General features: G+C 51.3%; 5 protein-coding genes across 5 annotated transcripts; all 5 read left to right on the top strand.

The window, feature by feature from the left end:
* Positions 1 to 857: 857 nt before the first annotated feature.
* On the top strand, positions 858 to 6,300 carry M438DRAFT_341637 (ras GEF). Its single transcript, XM_029904546.1, has one exon. It carries the CDS (start codon positions 1,260 to 1,262, stop codon positions 6,186 to 6,188), a length of 4,929 nt encoding a protein of 1,642 aa, XP_029766102.1. The 5' UTR covers positions 858 to 1,259; the 3' UTR covers positions 6,189 to 6,300.
* Positions 6,301 to 6,578: 278 nt separating this feature from the next.
* M438DRAFT_341636 (uncharacterized protein) lies at positions 6,579 to 11,086 on the top strand. The gene is made up of 8 exons (XM_029904545.1): positions 6,579 to 6,730; positions 6,796 to 7,339; positions 7,391 to 8,558; positions 8,608 to 9,082; positions 9,142 to 9,639; positions 9,811 to 10,050; positions 10,108 to 10,690; positions 10,749 to 11,086. Exons 1-8 carry the CDS (start codon positions 6,654 to 6,656, stop codon positions 10,980 to 10,982), a joined length of 3,819 nt encoding a protein of 1,272 aa, XP_029766101.1. The 5' UTR covers positions 6,579 to 6,653; the 3' UTR covers positions 10,983 to 11,086.
* Positions 11,087 to 12,038: 952 nt separating this feature from the next.
* Positions 12,039 to 13,269, top strand: M438DRAFT_287723 (arad-like aldolase/epimerase). The gene is made up of 3 exons (XM_029901632.1): positions 12,039 to 12,212; positions 12,265 to 12,429; positions 12,493 to 13,269. The coding sequence occupies exons 1-3, from the start codon at positions 12,115 to 12,117 to the stop codon at positions 13,088 to 13,090; spliced, it is 861 nt and encodes a 286-aa protein (XP_029766100.1). The 5' UTR covers positions 12,039 to 12,114; the 3' UTR covers positions 13,091 to 13,269.
* A 660-nt stretch (positions 13,270 to 13,929) lies between these two features.
* M438DRAFT_330878 (uncharacterized protein) lies at positions 13,930 to 16,252 on the top strand (the record flags this gene model as incomplete). The annotated part of the gene is made up of 2 exons (XM_029903358.1): positions 13,930 to 13,964; positions 14,029 to 16,252. 2 exons carry the CDS (start codon positions 13,930 to 13,932, stop codon positions 16,250 to 16,252), a joined length of 2,259 nt encoding a protein of 752 aa, XP_029766099.1.
* Positions 16,253 to 17,167: 915 nt separating this feature from the next.
* M438DRAFT_264240 (uncharacterized protein) lies at positions 17,168 to 20,632 on the top strand (the record flags this gene model as incomplete). The annotated part of the gene is made up of 4 exons (XM_029899933.1): positions 17,168 to 19,099; positions 19,153 to 19,824; positions 19,880 to 20,171; positions 20,226 to 20,632. 4 exons carry the CDS (start codon positions 17,168 to 17,170, stop codon positions 20,630 to 20,632), a joined length of 3,303 nt encoding a protein of 1,100 aa, XP_029766098.1.
* Positions 20,633 to 21,522: the final 890 nt, after the last annotated feature.

Raw genomic sequence — 21,522 nt, 5'->3', positions numbered from 1 at the left:
TTGTTGATGATGGGATCGAGCATGGTTGGGCAGAAGGCTGTATTTAGTGGCTGTTGGTGGCCTTGCAATAGGCAGATATACCCTGATCGGAAGTGATATTATGGTTAGCGAAGTGGAAAAGCCATGACACGTTTAGCTGGGTGTTCCTTGGGACAGGCAATTAAACAGACGACACGAGCAGAACCTTGTGGGCCTGCTTCGGCAGTGACAAAAAGCAGATACAAGTTACAGCGGACATCCGGGACAAAGTGCTTGCTAAGGATGGCGGCAGTTGAGATTGTCTTTGGTGACTGCTTCTAGAAAAGAGGGCATCATAGCGAGATGATGGAAAAGAAGCAACAGAACCCAAATCTACGGTGCTGCCGAGGGCCGGGTAGAATGTTTCAGATTCTCAAAATTGAAGCTAAAAAAGGAGATGGCTTGGCTGTCTGTTTGATTTGGCAGGGAAATCGCGTCCACGCTGACGGGGCAGTTACGTCGGTGATCGACGAGTCAAATTTGACATTTGATGACCAGGAGGACGGCGAAGCAGGGTAACAGACGGCGTCGTGCACGGCGTACTCAACTATGTTCTGCAGCTGCAGGAGACAACGAATTCAGCGAAGAAAAGAAGGCGGTCTTGTGTTGGCTGAATAGGTGGAGTGAAGCCTAGACTTGCTAGACTTGATCTGATAGTTTGCACATCGCGACCCAGATCAAAACGTGGGTTTTGTCTGGATTGAGCACTCTGATTGGCTACAAAGCGGATACAGTTTGCGGGAGTGGATAGCGTTTTGGTTAATATCGAATTGATTCAGGCCGGGCAGGGCAGGCACAGACAGGCAGGCACAGGCACGATGTCATGCTCTCAAGACAGGCGGTCGGCGAGGCCATGGGCCATGGCAAGATGATAATGTCGGTGCTAGGCCTGTCTCGCGAACACACCGAGCACTGTTGCCCCTTGTCCTTGTCTGTCCATCTGCTTGACTTGTAGACGTGCGGCTTCCATCCACGCATCCTACGCACAGCGCCGTCAGGCCTCCCTTGTATCGCTCTCTCGCTTGGAAGCTGGGCCAGGAACCAGGATAGCCAGGATACACCCGGATAGCCTACACCCAGATCCACGCGTGTCCCACGTTGCGCACTTTGCGGACGGCCGTTGTGCCTATACCCAACGTCTCCCGCCTCGTCGCGTCTCCGGTGCACTCTGTACGCTTCAGGCATTTGCTGTGCCACGTCGATATTTCCCTGCTCTCGCTCGCCAGCGACCATGAGCTGCCATGGACACAGGGCCCCCTCTGCACGTAGAGCCTGAGTCCAATGTCGCCGACACGACTGCGCATACAGACACCAACGACCCCCTCGTCCATCGTCTTCCATTATCACCGCCGCTCGAACCACCGACCATTTTGCGCCGCAAGGTTCGCAAAAAGTCAATCCGCAACACAAAAGACAGTGCCGAAATGGCCCGCCATAGATACCACCGCGAGAAGAACGATCAGAATCAACAACAACAATCGCAATCATTACCGCATCTTCAGCATGCCAACAAGGTGGTAGATCGACACTTCAGCGTCGCAAATGTCGGCTCCAATGGCACCATGTACTTGAGGTGGGAACACCCTCATCCGGCCACAGCTGAGGACCACAAGCTTATGCTGCCTAGACCGGTCGCTCGTCCTTATCCTAGAGCCTTTCGTCCTCCTCCTACTCCTCCAGACACCTCGGACCCTCAACAGCAGACCCCCTCGGCCTTCTACTGGCACGACGGACTACATCAGAGTGCCGCTCAACTGTCAATTCGCAATCCAGAAGATGCATATACCGTACCCCGCCGGAGATCGTCGTTTGACAGCGGCTTCAGCCAAAAGAGTAGACATGAAACAGATAGGGCCGTCCGTCTCCGCTCACCGAGTCTCGACTCGATTCCCAAACAACAACAACAAAAGCCGCATGCTCCACCGCCCGACGCGACAGACTCTCTGTTTGCTCCCCTGCTCGAGGTCCCTATACCAAACTTTCGCCTCGGATCGCCGAGATTCAGTGATCGAGGCACCGCCTTCCTCCACAACTCGTACCATACTGCCTTTTCTAGCACCACTGACCTGCGCCAACTCTCGACCGACCGCTTAGATCGTCTCATGCCACCTCCTTCTCAGGGTCATCAAAACTCTATAGATTTGCGCAGGTCCCCAAGCGTCTCCTGGTTCTCTCCCTCAGTATCACCAGCCGTTGAGACTCATGGTGGTCGTCCATTTCCTTCTCCGCTTGCTGCTCCCCCTCTTGGACTGGACCGAGACGAGATACCTCACACTATCTACGACAAAGTGGCTGCAGATCCGGACAATAAGCAATATGTCAGATATGCAGACGGCACCGACGAGATTGTTGCTGCAACCCCCACTCGCTTGATCGCCGAAATCACATCTGTCAAGTTTCTAGATTACGATCTTTTGTCGGATTTCTTTCTTACGTATAGAGCGTTTCTTTCGCCCTCTGACTTGGCCAGATATCTTGTTGCCAGATTACGCTGGGCCGTATCGCAGACTCACGAATCCGGACGCGTGGTACGTGTCCGAACTTTCGTCGCGCTGCGCCATTGGATCTTGAACTACTTCACCCAAGATTTCGAGCCTGATCACGAGCTCCGGACTCTTTTCTGCAACCTCGTCAACAAACTCGCTCTTCATCTAGGAAATAGGCCTCAGGGCGGTGCTGGTGATCTTCAGGTTCTAACTGAGCTACAGAAATGCTGGAATCGGACATGCGCCCTAGTTTGGGGACCAACTGCTGCACCTCAGGCATATATGCCACTCGGACTCGAGGGCGACAACGATTCGCAGCTTCCCGACTCAACTCGCATGAGGACGTTGACGAACGAATCGCATATGCGAAACTCTTCCTACATGGGGAACAATGTGTCCACAGTAGCTCTTAGAAGACCCGACACTGGATCGCGCCTTAGTGAGGCTAGTATTCAGGTTACATCCTGCTCTTTTCCCCGACTGAAGCGGTCGAGACACGATCTGAAGGGCCAACCAGAGAAAGCAAGCAGCCGCTCGCCTCCGAGGCCCAGAGGATTCCATCGCCACAAAAGAAGTGATAGCTTTTCAGATGCACTCCGAGATTCTCGAATCGATCGGCCAGCTTCGTCGCACCCCGCCACAGAGGTTCAAGTCCGCCCTGGCAGGATCATAAGAGGTCTCGTCATACATCCAAGTTCGGCGAACGTTGCTGGTCCCAGTCCACCTAGTCCGCCATTCCTGGTCAGACCTGAAGACGCCAGACCGAGTATGTCAGAGACTCTTTTACGCGCGCCCGACAACGCCACTCAGCACGCTCGTTTGAACATTTTTGGTAGTATGCGCCGAGCGCTTAGCACACGGAATGCCGGCAAATCACCATTTCATCACAGGCCCAAAACTGCTAGCTCTGGTGATTTGCGCAAGATGGGTAGCACAGAGCCACAGCCACGAGACATGATTAGGCAGATACAAGCTCGAAAAGCACAGAATGTCCACACAGATGCTTTGGCTGCAATGGTCATGCGCTCCTGGGAGCAGCAAGGCAACGAGGCCATGCATGAGTTGACCGAGTTCAGCCCCATTCTCGGCGTACCCATCACTCGCAACAGGTCCAAGACGATACATACCGATCTCCCCACACGTCCTGGAGCCGCTCGTCTCCTCAGTAACGTGACTACCAGCAGTCGGTCGATCATGATCATTGACGATACCGGAATCGACGAATCTCAGCGCACTCCAGATCTCGAGCACACAATCGCTGGCATCGAACAATCTCGTGACAATTATGATCTGTCCAGACAAACAACTCAGGAACACAATCAAGCGGCAATTCAAGACGTGGCTGTCAACAATACAGCCTTCTTACTGCCCTATGACATGGTAAACTTCAACCAAGCCTCTTGGGCAAGCCCAACCAAGACTGCGACTTTGTCAACTTCGCCCACGACTTTGTCTATCATGTCGTCTCCACATTCGCCGCCACCGTCAATGCCGCTCCCACCTCTTCCGAACGCTTTTGCGCCCCTAGCAGAGCCCGCCTCACCGGTTGGTGATTGCAAACCAAGCCCCGATACTGAAATCACTACCTCCTTCGGAACTGGTCAGTTGTACTCACCAGAAGATTCTGTCGCTGGTAGTCCTGCGCTTAGCTTTCGAAAGTCGTCGTTGGTAGATCCTACTGATTTGCCTGGGCCTTCGAGACAGCTGCGTCGCAAGCCGGGTGGCAACCTTCGGGGAGTTGATACTGTTCATGACCTTGGAATTATCCACAGACGACAATCAACGGGTTCTGTTACATCACCGGTGTCCATCTACGGATCACCAATTTTGACAGTCACATCCGGAGATGGAGATGATGTACAGATTGATTCTCGAATCGCACGACAACCGCTCAGAGCTCAAGCTAGCGATGGCGATTTGTTCAATGCGGCGAGGAGAAGCTCACTACGCCTGCTGTCTACCCACTCATCGCTGCGACATTTGCGCCCGTCGATGGAAGTGGAGGTAGCCCGACTCCGAGAGATGCCACATGTCGAGGATGATGGAGGTGTCGAATCTGCGCTTCTCAAACTTGAGGGGAGGTACATCCCAAGTCGTTCTTCAGACAAGACAGTCAAGTCCTTTGACTTTGGTCATGATGACAACGGCTTCCCAAGTCTGACTCGACAGCGAGTCGCTGGTCATGAAAGTGAGACACCAAACAATCGAAGTTCGTTTGCTTCACCCAAGCAAGAATTGGCCGGATCGAATTCTCCCCCTGGAGGCGAAATCACTCGCTTCTTGCATAGGAGACATGGCGCCGTCGATCGGGCAGCAGTCGATGAGTCGGCACAGTCCGCATCCGCAAAGCACGGGGCTAATAAATCGTCGATCGCAACCAAGGATTTTGCCAATTCGGACCCTGCTAGGAAATTCGAGCGACCAGTAACCCCGATCCAGATTGAGATTCAACGACCCGATTCGCCCAACACCCCCGCATCGACGTTCTTGCTTGACGATGGCGAGTCTCTTGTTGACCGCAACTCACTGTATGCTCGACAACAAGAATCCAAACCATCAACCGATGCTGCACGTAGCTTCTTGTACGATGAAGAGGACGAAGATGCGGTGGTTGGTTCTATCGACCATTTCCAGCCTCCTCCAGGACATCATCCCCTGACTCCACCAACCACTGCAGACAACATCTCGGATCATGGTTTCGATCAGTTCAATGCTCAGTTGTTACTTCCTGGGCCCCCGAGCGTAAGACCCAGACAATCGTTCCGGCTCTCTGAACTATTGCTCTCTGATCAGTTCGCGAAGAAAGCAGAACATTCTGCGCTTCCTCGAGCACGCAATCTCCCAACGCATCATACGCCTTTTATCTTGGCACATAGCTCTGAGGCCCTCGCCATGCAATTCACCATGATAGAGAAGGACGCGCTGGATTCTGTCGATTGGAAGGATCTCATCAATCTCAACTGGTCACAAAAGGTTCCATCAGTGCGAGACTGGGCACAATATATTCACGCATTCCCCACTAATGTCACGGATGTCAGCAGCATCGATCTGATCATCACACGCTTCAATCTAGTGATCAAGTGGTGCATCTCTTCTGTTCTGTTGTGCGCCACTTCAGAAGAGCGCGCACGCTGCATCACCAAGTTTGTTCATATTGCCACGCATTCGCATCGCAGTCTTCGCAATTTTGCGACCACAGCACAGATCACCATTGCTCTACTCTCCTCGGACCTCTCACGCCTTAGCACTACCTGGTCGAAAGTGGCACAGGCCGAGAAGGATGCACTCAAGAACCTTGAAACGCTGGTTAGTCCTATGCGCAATTTTGCTGTGCTCCGTGCCGAGATGGAAAGCGCAGCAGCTGGCCTCAGTGATGATGATGTATCTGCTGGTAAAGGAGTCATCCCTTTTCTCGGTGTTTACACCCGCGATCTTGCACTCAACGCTCAGAAGCCTGCATTCATCTCGCCTGCTGGAAGACCTGCAGACGAGTCGCACGAGAATCTTGTAAACTTCGAGCGCCACCGCACTACCGCCTCCATTGTCAAGGGCGTTTTGCGCTTGCTTGACGCCAGCTCCAGATACGCCATCAAGTCCGATGCCGAAGTCCTTGCCAAATGTCTCTGGTTGGCAGCGCTTGCCGACAACGAGATTGCTGATCTCAGCAAAGGACTGGAGAAATGATTTACCTCATGTCATATCCACGATCTTACGGGTTAGAATTCTAGCTACATAGCTATTTGTCCACTTTTTATTATATTTAGCCACTTTACTTTTAGATACCCAATACCACATTTGATTCTTTTTCTCCATGATATAGATGGTGCTACCGAACATTGTTTTTGAATGCTTCTTATCGTGTCCATACCACCTTAGGCGATGAGAGCTGCAGACACTATCTAAAATGCTTCTGTCTCGAGTGGCTGCTATGTTTGAGTCCTGTTTGTGCAGATTTATGCACGCTACGCATAAGCCCTAGCGGAGCTTGGTTCCGGATCAAAGGGTCCTTTTCGATAATTGCGATGGTACCGGCGCGACGTCATCAATGCCCATGTTTCTTTTGCCGGAGCAACCCCCAGTGGAAACGACGATGGGCGCAACTGACACGCATCCTTCATGATCCCTGTCGCAAGCTAACAAACATCTGCCATGGCACAATGTCCGCCAGGTCCGACACAGGATTCTGAATTGCCTTACGACGTCGCACATGAGCGCGAATTCTACAAGTACATGGACCCCAATTCATGCCGGCAAATGAGAGTGCACGGATGGCTGACGGACAGTGATATAGGTACTTCCAGCCTATCAGACTCGGACTCGCCGGTCAAGGAACACACAATTCATGGCCACCGCCGACAGCGCGCGTGTCCCCTGACAGGGCATTGACGGCATTCTGCCAACTAGCCACGCTACGTCTAGACTGCAAACGTGCCGCCATCTCGTTCTTCGACAGAGACAACCAGTACATCCTCGCAGAAGCCACCAAATCGCTTAGCCTACAGACCGAATCTGTCCATGACCCAGGTGATCAGATTGACTTCGGCGCCGTCGTGGTCCCCAAGCGCGGAAGTATCTGTGAGCACTCGATCAATTTTCCATTCAACACGGTAGAGGAAGGCAAGGACGAGTCTGCGTTTATCGTGCCGGACTTGAGCAAAGATTCGAGGTTCAGCGACAAGCCATACACAACCGAATTCCAATGGAGGTTCTACGCAGGAGTCCCCATTGTCTCTCCCAATGGCTACAAGATCGGCGCCTTCTGTGTCATTGACGACCATCCTCGGGAAGGACTCACGCCTGGAGAGTTGGCTTTCTTGAAGGATCTGTCGACAACAGTATGCAACTGACACATGACAAAGATGCAGCGGTCTAGCTAACTTCAACAGACTATGCTACACATGGACATGCTGAGGTCCCAATCAGAAAGCATCAAAGGAGAAAGGATGGTCCATGGTCTCGGCTGCTTTGTCGAAGGCAAAGACACTCTCGGAGATTGGAGAGCCCTAGGCGCCGACTGGGAGGTGCCTGATGTCGTGGGGAGCTCACCCTCGCGCTGGGCAGAACGCCAATACTCCAGACATCACGAAGAAGCACCGGACATCCTCGTGAACGGCAACAAAGACTTTCCGTCTCTTGCTGATGTCGGCATGCATCTTAAGGTTGAGACTCCTCCTTCGAGACGGGGATCACAGGCTTCTTCTAATGCCTCTGCCCACCCGACGCCGCCACAAGAGGACCCCAAAGCTAAGAAGACGTCTCCCACCGACCATTTGGCTCCCGAAGTTAAAGCCACATTCGGACGTGCTGCGAGTGTCATACGAGAGTCCCTACAGATCGACGCTGTCGTTATCTTCGATGCTACTGCACATACTACCTTCGGAGGCCTCGTTGATTCTGCTACCCATGAAAGGCCCAAGAGGCGTAAGCTGTCTTCGGCCTCCGAGGGAAGCTCCTTTGCTGAGTCTGGTACCGAGCGATCCAGTTCCGATGATAGTGCTGCAAGAGCGAACGGAAAGGAGCAAGATGCAAAGCGATCTGAGATACTCGGCCTATCAACGCCTTCTTACAGTGGCTTAGAAAGCGATCAGTCCAAAAAGGTTACCGATGGTATGACAGAAGGGTTTGTCCGAAGTCTTCTTCGTCGTTATCCTCATGGTAAAGTTCTCAACTTCGACGAAGAAGGTGAATCAACGGTCTCAACACAAGTCGCTCAATCGGAAGCAATGGACGGCTCGGTCTCGCCAAGGGGCACAGTGAAAAAGCGTAAGCGCCTGAGGTCTAATGAAGCCAAAGCGCTCAAGGCGTTGTTCCCGGGAGTCCGCAGTCTCGCTATTGTGCCCATGTGGGATTCAAACCAGAAGTTTTTCAGTGCTTGTATAGCATGGACTAAAGATCCACACAGGATACTGACCACCCATTCCGAGCTCAGCTACCTGGCAGCGTTCAGCGACTGCACTATGAGTGAAGTGGCGAGAATTAATGCCAAAATTGCCGACAAAGCAAAGTCCGATTTTATCTCGTCCATCTCGCACGAACTGCGCAGTCCACTCCATGGTAGGCACGCTTTCAAATGATTGGTCACACCAGCCGCTGATTCCTCCAGGTATCCTTGGTAGTGTCGAGTGTCTCCAAGACTCAACCTTAGATCCTTTCCAGGAGAACCTCGTACATACTATGGAGACGTGTGGTAAGACTCTATTAGACACGATCGACCACTTGCTCGATTTTGCCAAGATCAACAACTTCACCAGGAAGAGTACCCAGCGGCATACAAGCAGTTCAGACCCACACGCCCAAAAACAGGGTTTTGCTCTGGACGTCGACGTCGATCTCAGTGTGATCACCGAAGAGGTGCTCGAGACGGTCTTTGCCGGTCACGATTTCATCAAAGCCGGCCGGGAGACCGAGCAGATGCCCAGAGCAAACAAGCAGGTCAAGGGTGGTTCACTGAGTGCCGGTGGTGAACGCAATGTCTCCATCGTCGTGGACATCAGTAAGGCTGAAGACTCACATTGGATTTTCCGGACTCAAGCTGGAGCCTGGCGTCGCATTCTGATGAATCTTTTCGGCAACAGCCTGTGAGTACTGCAGAACGGTTCTTGATGGGACTTGCCAGCTAATCTGCTCTTAATCATAGAAAATACACCTCCAGTGGATTTATTCAAGTTTGTCTTCACAGCGAGCCATTACCGTCCAAGGAGAAGGGTGGCTCGTCCAAGGTCACGCTGTCTGTAACGGACTCAGGCAAGGGAATCTCAAAAGAGTACCTTGACAAGCAACTCTTCACTCCATTCGCTCAAGAGGATTCACTGCAGCCTGGCACCGGATTAGGCCTAGCAATCATCTCTGCAATCATCAAATCTATGGGAGGAGAGATTGATGTGCAGAGCGAACAAGGCAAAGGAACTACAACCACAGTGACCTTGACGATGCACCATGTTCCGATACCGGAAGAGGAGCTAGAGCAGAATGTTGTAACAAGTGCTGCGAAGAAGACAAAAGGACTCAAGATTGGCTTCATCGGATTCGACGCAGACTCTTACGAGAAAGAGCCGAAACCAGGTACACGGTCGCCGGAAAACGCTGGTCACAGGTTCATGGCTTCTTTCCACCGGATGTGTCAAAATTGGTTTGGGTACGTAAGCTGAAGGTACAAAAACAGCGGATCAGTCTTGCGCACTTGATCAACATTGGTGAGACGGGCTGCGGACGCCGTCTCATTCATGTCGAATCAATTTGTGAACTGGCTCGTTGAACAAATACCGCATCTCATTCTTTCAGAGGACTTTGCTAATTGTACCTGAAGTATGGACATGCAGATAACCCAAGGCCTTGACCAAACAGGCGTCGACGTTTTCCTCACTACAGAAAAAGGCCTCGATCAGGTAAAGGATCAATTGGAGAGACGTATGAAGAACAGGATCGACCAGAAGGCCCAAGACCGAGAGGCCGATATTCCTTTGCTGGTAATCTGCAACAGCGTGGCTGCGGCTAATGCCATGATGCATGCCCCAAGTGCTCACGTCTCTGCAGTTCTTTCTCAGCCGTGGGTCATCACCGAGCCTCCGAAAATCGCAGTTCGTCTTGCTGACTACCAATATAGATGTGGACCGAGGAAGTTGGCCAAGTCTCTCACACTTTGCTTAGAAGCGCACAAGAACGCAAAAGATCCGAGCATACCAATGCCGTCAGTACGCCAGGTCATGGACGACAATCTAGGAGAAGATAAAGAGCTCCATGACAACCCATTCCAGAAGGTGTTGGAGTCAGAAAACTTTGCTATGGCCGTAGAGGCTGGAGAGAAGGGTCACAATGGAGATGCTCCATTGAAACACCCACACCAAGACACGTTGGTGATTTCACAGGGCAGATCAAGGGTGCCCAAACTGGACACTAACCCGCTGGCCACTCAACCTCCATCTCCGGCACCTACCGCCGGCTCCATGAGCCCTTTCTCTAGGACCAATTCAGACACGGATAAGCCTGTTCACAAACTTCTGCTTGTCGATGACAACAAGATCAATCTTCAGCTTCTGGTAACCTACATCAAGAAAGCCGGTCACGCATTTATGACCGCCAACGATGGACTTGAAGCACTTGAGGCTTACAAATCACAATGTGAGGAAAGTGGCACCAGTGATCAACAAGTGAACCCGCCTTTCGACTACGTACTCATGGACCTATCGGTAAGTTGAATCTCTCCCCTGCTCGAATTTCACCGCATCGAGTCTAACCAGCTATCAGATGCCGGTCATGGACGGTCTAACATCCACACGCAACATTCGTGCTCACGAACGAGCCAACAACATCAAACCCGCAACCATAATCGCTCTCACTGGCTTGGCGAGCGCAAGTGCTCAACAAGAAGCCTTCAGCAGTGGCGTCGACACCTTCATGACCAAGCCAGTCAAGCTCAAGGAACTCGGCAAGATGCTTGAGAACAATGGTGGCAAAGGCGACGGCAAACCGAGCCAGTAAAAGTAATTTCGAGATTGAAGTGTTGAGCAATAACCCACGGTGGGTATTGTTTATGTATTATTATAAAATATAATTATATTGGGCGGGTAGAGGAAGAGGAGGGGTTGGAGTATGGGATTCATGCATCTGTTTCAGATGGGTGCATAGCGTGGTTATCCGTTTCTAATAGTTTCTTGTATAATAACTTTTTAATCATCTAAGCCTATGTGTTTCTGTTGTCGGTTTGTTTTCTTCTCCTTGTACGTGAAATCATCTATCTATGTGCATCATGTCTGTCAGGTACAGGGAAATGATATCACCGTAATGTTCTGCGTCTGCGAGAGGTAGAATATGTGCGCCAAGAACATGCACTCGCAATGAATTCCAACAAGACGCATTACTTCCCAATTGCATCTTTGCATCCGTATCTCGATTTATACAGCGTCCGTAGGGAATCGGGGTATCCCGGTGAATGTGATATTGTCCCGGAACTACTTCTAAGAAAAAGGTTTTGAAGTTGTTGAAGTTGTATTTCTCATGGCTTATATCGATGATGTTCGTGTGTCTTTGCAGAGATTGAATGATGTTCTTGGGGTCTTCAGTTTGCGTCTGTATATCGTAGTTTCAAATCGGTCCCTGAACCTCTTACAAGGGAGAGGTTGGGATGTGTATTGAGGAGTTTTTATCACCTTGGCCGCGCATATGCTCGTTTGTAGTACGCGTAAGATGAGATGTAAGAGGTCATATCAGTATGATGCGTAAGCTGAGTGTCTTTTTCTCAAAGATGCTATTGAGCCCTGCTGTCGGCGTTCTAAGAAGCTCGAAGCTCGAAGACGGCTTGAACCGTTTTCCAGAATCTTCATTTCTTGCAAGGCCATCTGGGGTTTCCGATGCTTCCGAAGATACGCTGTAATTACAGTAGAGAGGCAACACGAGCATTGATCTGCAACGATTAGGACAAAGTTGGACGTTGGACGTACCTAAATTACCCCGCCTCCCCACATGGCGGATGGGGCAACAGATGCGAGACCGATAGACCGACAACCGAACTTACCTCGAAGTTAGCTAAGGTCAGCAAGATACAAAAGAGTTGATCCTACGTCTCTTCTTGCCATTTACTTTCTCCATCTCCAAATACTATATCTTAACCAAAATGGCACCACACGCAGACTCCGAAAAGGCTGGCACCGCACCCAACGAGCCGGGACTTGATGAGCCCTCTGCAGCATTGCAGGTGGGGAAGTTCCCCAAGTGAGTCCAAGTGCAGATCATAATGTGGCAACATCTCCTGACAGACGAGCAGACCGCCAAAGTTCGCCGACAAGTATGAAGAGCGTGAATATCTGAAGGGTCGTCTTGCCGCGGCGTTTAGAATCTTCGGAAAGTTTGGCTTCGATGAAGGAGTGGCTGGTCACATCACTCTTCGTGATCCTGTAGATCCAGAGACTTTCTGGGTCAATCCTTTTGGGTAAGCAGCTTGACGGTATGGAGAGTAGTTTAAACTGCCCTTGCTAATACATGTCGCATGCAGAGTGGCATTCTCGTTGATCAACAAGTCAGATCTGATTCACGTCAATGAGGAAGGTGAAATCATCGGCGGAGGCGAGACTAGACTGCTTAACACAGCAGCATTCATGATTCACAGTGCCATCCACAAAGCAAGACCCGATGTGATTGCAGCCGCACACAGCCACAGCATTTACGGAAGATCTTTCTGTACGCTGGGAAGAAGACTGGATACGATCACCCAAGATGCATGCTCTTTCCACAACGACCACGTCCTGTACGAGTCGTTCAACGGCATCGTCCTCGCGGCTGAGGAAGGCCACAATATTGCCAAAGCTCTCGGTAACAAGAAGGCGGCTCTTCTGCAAAACCACGGACTCCTAACTGTGGGCAAGACTGTGGAAGAAACAGTCTTCTGGTTTGTGTCTCTGGAGAAATGCTGCCAGGCACAACTCATGGCAGATGCAGCGGCAGGGGGTCGTGGAGGCGAGACCAAGAAGATCGATGAAGAGGATGCCGTGTACACGTTCAAGGCGATTGGAAGTCCCATGGCAGGATATTTCAGTGCCAAGCCATTGTTTGACGTGATTCACAAGGAGACAGGAGGTGACTACCTTCAGTAGGAGCCAGGGGATTCATGTATGTATCAGGCATATAGGACATGGGGCCAATGCATCCAATTTCCGAAGCTCGAATTCAGCCGGTATGCCTTTGATGGATTCAGAGAATCCGACGGCCTTTGTATCAGCCGAAGCAGTTGCCGGATGATTTGCGAGCCGAAGGAGATGATTGGAAATGTCCGAGAGAGCGTGAGACAACACGTAGCAGTTTCAGCGTGAGCTAAAGATACTGGTACAACAGGATGCGAGGCTGTGGGTACAGGGAGAAGTTGCGGTGATTGGTGGTTCGCAGAGAGGCATTTTTCGAGGAGGCTTGGTCAGGAAGACGAACGGCGGAGGCTGAAGCGGCTCTCGAAACGCGCAGATCCTACCACAAAAAGAGCTGACAGCATTCACAAAATGCGCTCGGGTGTGTCGCGTAAGAATTGAGGCAAACATGTATGGACTCGGGAAGAAAGATTGGCGATTGTTGGTTGTTCACATAAGTTTGTCTTGAGAGGTTGCTGGCGCAGGCTTCGGAGGTTTCGGAGCTAAGGCATGCAGATGCTTGGCGCGGACGGCGGAGGCGGCGGGAAGGTGTGCTGTCGGGAGCCGAGTGGTCCTGTTTCGGTGTCAGTTGCCGATTGATCGAGAAGAAAGTCTTTGGCCCTTGGTGGCTTGTGTTTCTCCTAGACTGTACATGACTGTCATAGCCTTCACATCAGTACTTGTTGTTTGACTTGTTCGGGAGAGCAAACTTGGAGTAAATCGACGACATCATCGTAGCAGCCTGATTTTGGTTGTCTCATAGCTGCGAGGCTATCGCGAGACTTTGTCCCTATCACCCGACCATTCGCTGCACCATGCCAAAGGAGCCAGCCGTCGTGATAGTCGTCAGGTAGGCCCGATTGATAGCTTCGACGATAGCCCAGGCATGTGGCTAACAGACAGCTTCTCGACAGACACGGAGCTCGACTCGACGCAGCCGACAAATCATGGCATCTGACGTCGCCTACACCCTATGATCCGCCTCTTACTTATGGCGGATGGATCCAATCGAGAGCGCTAGGTCTGCGCATTGCCAGCTTATTACACGATCGAGAGAAGGGCCCGGCCACCTCGGGCACCTCGTCACCAGCTGGCGCGCCGACAGACTCAGGTCTGGGTATCCGAGACTTCGCCCTCTCTGAAGGCGATCTGAAGGTCAAGTCGACGTCCAAGGGCGGATCGAAGCGTCGGAAGCACAAGGTCGTCATCCACTCGTCGCCCTTCCAGCGATGCGTGCAAACGGGTATCGGCATCAGCGCCGGTCTGTCGCAGTACCAAGGCTTGCCAGCAAACGCCAGAAAGAGCAGCGATGCACGCATCAAGACACTCAGCCAACTGCGTGGCTCCCCGAGCTTGCGTCCGAAAGATGCAACTGCTTCGCCCCAGTTACGACCCGTACCCGAGCATCACCCTGAGTCGCGCGAGTATTTCCGCTCCTCGCTGAAAGAGCAGGAGGACCACAAAAAGCAGCAAGCCCTCATACGCACCACCCTCCGTGTCGATGCCTTCTTGGGCGAATGGCTATCGCCCGACTATTTCGAAATGATTACGCCGCCTCCAGACAGCACCTTGATGGTTACGGCAGCAAAGGCCGAATTGCTGCGTCAGGCTGACAACATCGACACTTATACACCTTCGTCTCCGATTGTGTCGGGCGGTAATCTCTGGGGAACCAACCAAACCGCACGCCAACACTCGCACTCGGTCAGCAACGTCAATCCCTCTCCTCTATCACATGAAACCGATGGCCCGTTGGAAAACTGGCAAGTCTTTTCGCGCGAGGTACCAGGCAGAGATCGCACAAACAGCCTCGGCACCAACAAGTCCGCCGACCAGTTCAGACCTGCCAATCCTTCGCCCTCGTCGCACAAACACGACACTTCGTTGGGTTATACCCCACCTACTCCGACTTATGCTATTTCACCTGGCGATGCTATACCTCGCGGCTATGTCGCTCACGCTCGTGACCAATGTGTTAAGGTGGACTACAAGTGGGATAGCATGCGCGAGCCACGCTGCTGGGGCGATGGTGGTAAGTTCGGAGAGGAATGGAGCCAAATGCATAAGCGCTTCCGACATGGCTTGTCCAGTATGGTTGACTGGTATGCCACAACTCAATCCGAGTCTAAGCAGCCTGTTGCCGACGACCACGAAGCTGTTCCAGAAGCAAACGACGATGATGACGAAGATCTTGTTGTCGTGCTGGTCACGCATGGAGCCGGCTGCAATGCCCTGATCGGCGCCCTCACCAACCAACCTGTCCTACTTGATGTCGGCATGGCTTCGCTCACCATGGCTGTACGCAAGGATGATGTTTCTACATCGCCATCATCCGGCGAGCTTGTTTCACCTATAGACTCGCCAGCTCTAGGAAATTCGCCTGCTCTTGGCCCTGTGGATGCAACACGCCGCCCTGTCCCACGACGAAAGAGCTCCGTTGATTCTGGCTTGTCTTCCTATTACGACATGAAGATCGTTGCTTCGTCTGAACATCTTCGTCCTGGTGTCGATCCTACCAAATCTTCTGTGCCTATGATTGGCTCACCTGTTCTCTCTGCCTCTCAAACTGTGCCATCATCACGCAGTCGTCGCTTTGGATCAGCTAGCTCCCATGCCTCGGCTGGCGCTCCTGTCGACTCGAGCTGGAACCTGCCAGAGCCCAGAGCCAGAATTAACAGTTCGCTTGGTAGTATGCGCCGTCCCTCTCGACCAGCCATCACACCTGTTCTCACAACCCCTATCCTTCCCTCTGCTATGAAAAACGACTCGCCCACTGGTCTTTGGAACTCAGGCAGTGCCAAAGACAGTGACTCTCCTGGTTTCCTTAACGTCTTGGCTCGATCAAACTCACTAGCAGCACGTCTGTCTACTCCTAAGGTGACTACGCCAGAGCGTTCGGTCTCCCCAAAAGCCGAGGCTCGATCCGCAGAAACGGAAACAGACGCGGGGCCAGACGCAGGTGCCATACAGGAAGAAGCCAAATCGAGTGTGTCGGCGCTACCGACGGTTGGCGAGAACCCACCACCAAAGTTGGCAAGATCACTAAGTCAGAAAGGCCTCTGGGGAAGTGCGCCGAGCGGTACATTTCCTCGTGAAGCAGGCATTCCCAAGCGACGTTGGACTGTCGTCCAAGACTGACTTACATAAGAGTTTACAATCATGAGTCATGAAATTCGGTGTTATGTCGTTATATAGGGAAGATGCTACGTGCATATCAAGGCGTAGGTATCTTTGGAGCTGTCACTGCGTAGACGCTCGATGAGCAGACTTTACTCTGCAATGATAAACGATCTCAACTCCGTTTCCTCTCCAAAAACCCCCTTGCCTTGCAAGTGTTCTGATATTGAAGTGTGATTGTGTCATTGTGTGAACATATGCAAGACATCTTGCACATGTTCTTTTCCCTTGCTTCGGCTGTTTTGTGGCCAAGATTCTGCTCCAACGATCATCAAATGATCCTGTGAGATATACAGTCTAGAATCAATACAAACTCGACTGTATCTTCACAGATACCAAATAACAAGTGCATTTGCCATCTTAAGACTTTTAGATGACAAGTTAATTAGCAAGAAGGATTCAAGCAGGGTGACCCCCTACGCCACCATCTAGATGCGGCTCATGGAACTGTGGAGGCTTTAGATAAAGTTCGAGTCTAATCGTGCCATTATTTCAAGTGCGTCGTGGTTCATCTCGAGCGGTACGGCAAGTAGAGAAGCCAGTCGAGACAGTAGCATGAGTTATGCTGCTCAGACGTGCTTGTATACAGCAAGAAGGTTGGTAGATTAGTCTTCAAGGGAAGTAGCATTGAGGGAGGCGGCGGGTTTGTCACAAAGTTGTTCCAGAGTCTAGACCTTCAGCGCCGCCGTTGCCGAACGGGTCCTTGTTCCTACGCCGCTGCTGCGCGGACTCGCACAAATGTCTTCCTAGTTCTTCTCTCCAGAGCGAGTACGCAGAAGACACGAGCGCATATTGGACACGCCACTGGCCACGATCGACGGATGAAATGTGCTGAAAAGGACGAAATACGAAAGATACGGACGACGGCACGACACAATGGCGTCAGAGGATCTTCTTGAAGAGCTGCCGCTTGAGCTCAAGCTCCTGGTTCAACTGGCCATTGACGATAACCGTCCGACTTGTATACTGGACTCGACACAGTCGCAACCGACCTGTCTGTTCCAAAATGCCGCCTTTCAACAGGCCCTTGCGCACATCCCCTCTGACGCATTAAATCAATGGCTTTCTACCGAAACAAGCAGCACATGCTCGGCCAAAGCGACGCCAGCTGGAGATTTCGCCGACAGGGAGTGGATCAAGAAAGAGCTCGGAACATCATACGTGGTGATATACTGCAAGCATGAATTTGTACCGCCGCGCAAAGGGACAGAGGACAATGGCCTAGACAATTTGGTTCATGACTGGATCAAGTTCCCTGACCAGGTGCCTACCAACAACTGGATACGCTATCTGATGGCCTACGATTGGAGCCAGACTGACATTGGTGCTCTTTGTGGTTCAAGAATGCATAACTGGCCAGCAGCGTTGCGTGCGACTCTTCAAACTTATATGCATTATCCGCATCCAGCCCTCATTTACTGGGGAGCTGATCTTATTCAGATCTATAACGAGCCTACAACTGAGATGTTCGGTAACAAACACCCAGGTGCACTGGGAAACAAATCAATCGACACTTGGGATCAGGTTGTGCGGGATCAAACCGCTGGGCTGATCAAGACCGGCTGGGAACAAGGTCAATCTGTCCACGTCAAGGAAACATTGTTTCTGCTCGATCGGGAAGGCTTTCTCGAAGAGTCATACTTCGAAGGCTTTTTTCTTCCCATAGTTGGGCCTGATGGTCATTGGGCTGGCTGTGCAAATCTCGTCAACGAAGTCACCTCCCAGGTTTTCCGGAACAATAGGGAAGACGTCTCACGCAACCTCTTACAAAGGACTGTTCACGCTCCCGATCTCTCCAATATTTGGCTTGAGTTTCTAGGAATACTGGATGAAGAGGCTGACGACATAGCCTACACACTTCTTTTCATGATCAACAAGGAAACAACGACACCCTCTGGAGAGAAGTACTTTCTATATGGTTCATCAGGCCTCAAATCGAACGGCCCCTTCGAGAAATCTTCCGCCAAACTGAAAGGTGCTCTGGAAATGGCAGAGCGGGACGAAAATGTCGTTTGTCTTCAAGACGAGAGCCTTCCGGCTGAACTGAAAATCGACATGCCTGAATTAGGTACAGTCGCTTCAGCGTTTGTTTTCACCATCTTCGACATCAAGGGATCTGCACTAGGCTCGGTGGTCATTGGTGTCAATCCTAGGCGGCGTGCCGATGATTATATGAAAAAGTTCATCTATTCACTGAACGAGATTTTGCTCAGAGCAGTCACCATACTGGACTCACCCTCTGACCAGAGGAAGATATTACGGACCGACGATAGTTTTGGCTACCGAATCAACCTTGCCAAACTATCTAGAGAGCTGAATATTGCGACTCTCAAGAACGAGAAGAGCCAGGAAACATTCACGCGTATGGCGGAAGATGCTCCGATTGGCATGTTCTTGTACAAAGGAGATGGCACGCCACTTTATCTGAATGATCGCTTCCTGGAGCTGCTAGGTGAAAAGAGAGATGAATATTTCGAAAAAGCCAAAACAGGATACGCCTGGCGAGATTGCATACACCCAGACGACGAAGAATTCAGCAAAGAGGCTTGGAGATCCGTTGCCGAGTCTCATTCAGTACTCAACTTCCAGTTCCGCGTCAAGGCAGGGACCAAATCCAGCCCGACGCGCGCTAGATGGCTGGAAGTTGTCTGCTTCCCACAACGCGACGCTAACGGTGTCTTGGTGACATTCCAAGGCTACTTGACTGACGTTACTTCGAAAAAGCTGACCGAGGCTCTCACCACAGAAAGGATGAACGCAGCGATTGAAACGAAGAGGCAGGCGCAAAACTTTATTGACATGATCTCGGTAGGTCAACCTTCCTATAGTTTCAATGATTCGAGCCACTGAAAAATCCACAGCATGAAATGCGGAACCCGCTGAGCAGCATTATACAACTTACTGAGTCAATCCTCACGACTTCGCTCGATGCAACACCAGCAGCGTCACACGAAAACGTTATTGACGCAGCCAACACGATCAACATTTGCGCCTTCCACATGCTGCAGATAATCAATGAAGTGCTCGACTTCTCAAAGCTCGATTCCAACCTCCTGGTCTTGGCTCCGGAAAGAACCAGGCCACGGGAAGTAGTCGAAAAAGCGCTCAAGATGTTCGAGACCGAACTGAAGAGCGCGGATATCGTGACCAAAGTCGAACAGATGTCGAGTGATTGTGCGGTTGCAGATATCATGTGTGATCCCAGTCGTCTACTCCAAGTTATAATTAACTTGATCACCAACGCGTTAAAGTTCACTCGAAGCGCAGAAACGCGCCGCATCACGTTGTCCTATGGAAATTTCTTTGCACCGCCATCGGCCCTCGATTGTGGTGTTGAATTCGTTAAACCGCGCAAAAAGGATCATGACGACCCCGAGACAGCCACTGCAATGCTTGCAGCCCTCGACTCGGACGACGGTGGTGACGATGTTTACCTGTTGTTCAGCGTTGAGGATACTGGCTGTGGGCTAACGCCAGAAGAGTCACAGTTGCTGTTCCAACGATTCTCACAAGCACCTAAGACATACAAACAGGTCAGTGGCGTTTCTCAGTTATCTATTCGATCCTTGACTGACTTGTTCTGAACAGTATGGCGGCTCAGGCTTAGGATTGTTCATTTCTCGGGAGCTGGTCGAGCTCCAAAAGGGCAAAATTGGTTTACACAGCGAAGCTGGAGTCGGCAGCAGATTCGCATTTTACATCAAAGCTAAGCGCGCCGTCCGAGCGAGTCGTTCAGGTTCTGTGGCTTCGGTCGGGTCTACCGTCAGTGTCAAGAACTTGCCACATGCCATGGGCGGTGCTTTCGAGGAAGTCAAAGTCCTGGAAAAGGTAGATACAGTACCACAGCCGAAAACTCTGGTACACGACATGCATGTGCTTAGTAAGTACATTCGAATATACAACAGAGAGAAAAGAAAACGCTAACACCTCGCAGTCGTGGAAGACAACGAGATCAATTGCAAAGTCATGTCGAAACAGCTACGGAAGCTGGGCTGCGAAGTGAATGTAGCTGGAAACGGCCTAGAAGCGCTCAACTTCCTCTCCACCACAACCCATCTCTCAAGCACTTCAGATGCCACACCGCTGAACCTGATATTGCTCGATATAGAAATGCCTGTCATGGACGGACTGACCTGCATCCGTCGCATTCGCGCACTCGAACAGTCTGGAGAAATATCTGGCCATATACCGGTGATCGCGATCACGGCGAATGCTCGCAACGAACAAATTGCAACCGCGATTGAAGCTGGCATGGACTCTGTGGTTACAAAACCATTCAAAATAAAGGATCTTGTGCCGCAAATGGAGGCTGTGGTTGACACGTGGTCTGGTGCTGGATGATGTTCAGCGGTAAATGATAAGGTCTTACTCAAGCCCACAAACCATCGCAGAAGCCGATTTCGTGCGCATGGAAATATCATCCGCACGCAAACTGCGCAGGGAAAGGCGTTCCAGCCTTTTTCTAAATTCGGAAACAAGGCTGAAAGGATTCATGCATGCTGACAGCCCGATACCCTACAAAGTCGGCTCGGACTGAAGATCAGAATTGCCTAGCTCCGCCATCCGAAACAATTCGCCAACCAAGCGCGCATATGCGAATGAAGAACATCCACTTGAGTTCTTATTACGGCCTGTGGCATTCAAGCTGCAGGTCCATAATGGACTCGGTCGCGGGGCCAGAATACACCAATCTGTATGCAGGTGCGCCTACCAATAATCCTTCGAGGGTGCATATTCCCTAGGATAGAATTGCGGTGCCCTCAATATGTCCAGTATTACATTATAAAGGCGCAACAGCCATACAAATGTTACATTGCCCCTCTTTCAAAATTTTTAAGTGTGCCTCAGAACGATGGCGAAGCTTTTCCAAGCGTTGTGGTATGCCTTCCACTTGAAAGCCGTGTTTGGGTTGCACCTTCCAAGACAAGCGATTTCCCAGTACAAGAACTCTTCGGCATCTATTCAACCGACTCCATCGTCGCCATCTGGTTCATTTTGCTGCCAGATATACGCCCCCGCGGTTGGGTTGATAGTATGGTACACCGATCACGACGTGGAATATCCTGACGGAACAGTCATAACAGAGTATCTGCGTTACAACAATACCGTCGTCCCGACTGCTACGATCACACAACCGCCCAACTCTACAGTATTTCTGGGTGGTTACATCGCCGACTTGGGCGAGACGCCCATCCTCCCTGGTGTACAAACTGATATCAATGGTCCTTACT

This window comes from Aureobasidium pullulans (genome assembly GCF_000721785.1).
Source record: "Aureobasidium pullulans EXF-150 unplaced genomic scaffold scaffold_1, whole genome shotgun sequence".
In the NCBI taxonomy this organism is placed as follows: domain Eukaryota; kingdom Fungi; phylum Ascomycota; class Dothideomycetes; order Dothideales; family Saccotheciaceae; genus Aureobasidium; species Aureobasidium pullulans.
This window is presented reverse-complemented; position numbering and strand designations above follow the sequence as displayed.

Bases quoted from the DNA above. Each gene is read 5' to 3' on its own strand.
- M438DRAFT_341637 (XM_029904546.1), top strand. From the start codon at position 1,260: ATGGACACAGGGCCCCCTCTGCACGTAGAGCCTGAGTCCAATGTCGCC.
- M438DRAFT_341636 (XM_029904545.1), top strand. From the start codon at position 6,654: ATGGCACAATGTCCGCCAGGTCCGACACAGGATTCTGAATTGCCTTAC. The intron at 9,083-9,141 runs GTGAGTACTGCA...TCTTAATCATAG, and splicing joins AATCTTTTCGGCAACAGCCT to AAAATACACCTCCAGTGGAT. The intron at 9,640-9,810 runs GTACGTAAGCTG...TTGTACCTGAAG, and splicing joins ATGTGTCAAAATTGGTTTGG to TATGGACATGCAGATAACCC.
- M438DRAFT_287723 (XM_029901632.1), top strand. From the start codon at position 12,115: ATGGCACCACACGCAGACTCCGAAAAGGCTGGCACCGCACCCAACGAG. The intron at 12,213-12,264 runs GTGAGTCCAAGT...ACAGACGAGCAG, and splicing joins CAGGTGGGGAAGTTCCCCAA to ACCGCCAAAGTTCGCCGACA. The intron at 12,430-12,492 runs GTAAGCAGCTTG...TGTCGCATGCAG, and splicing joins TTCTGGGTCAATCCTTTTGG to AGTGGCATTCTCGTTGATCA.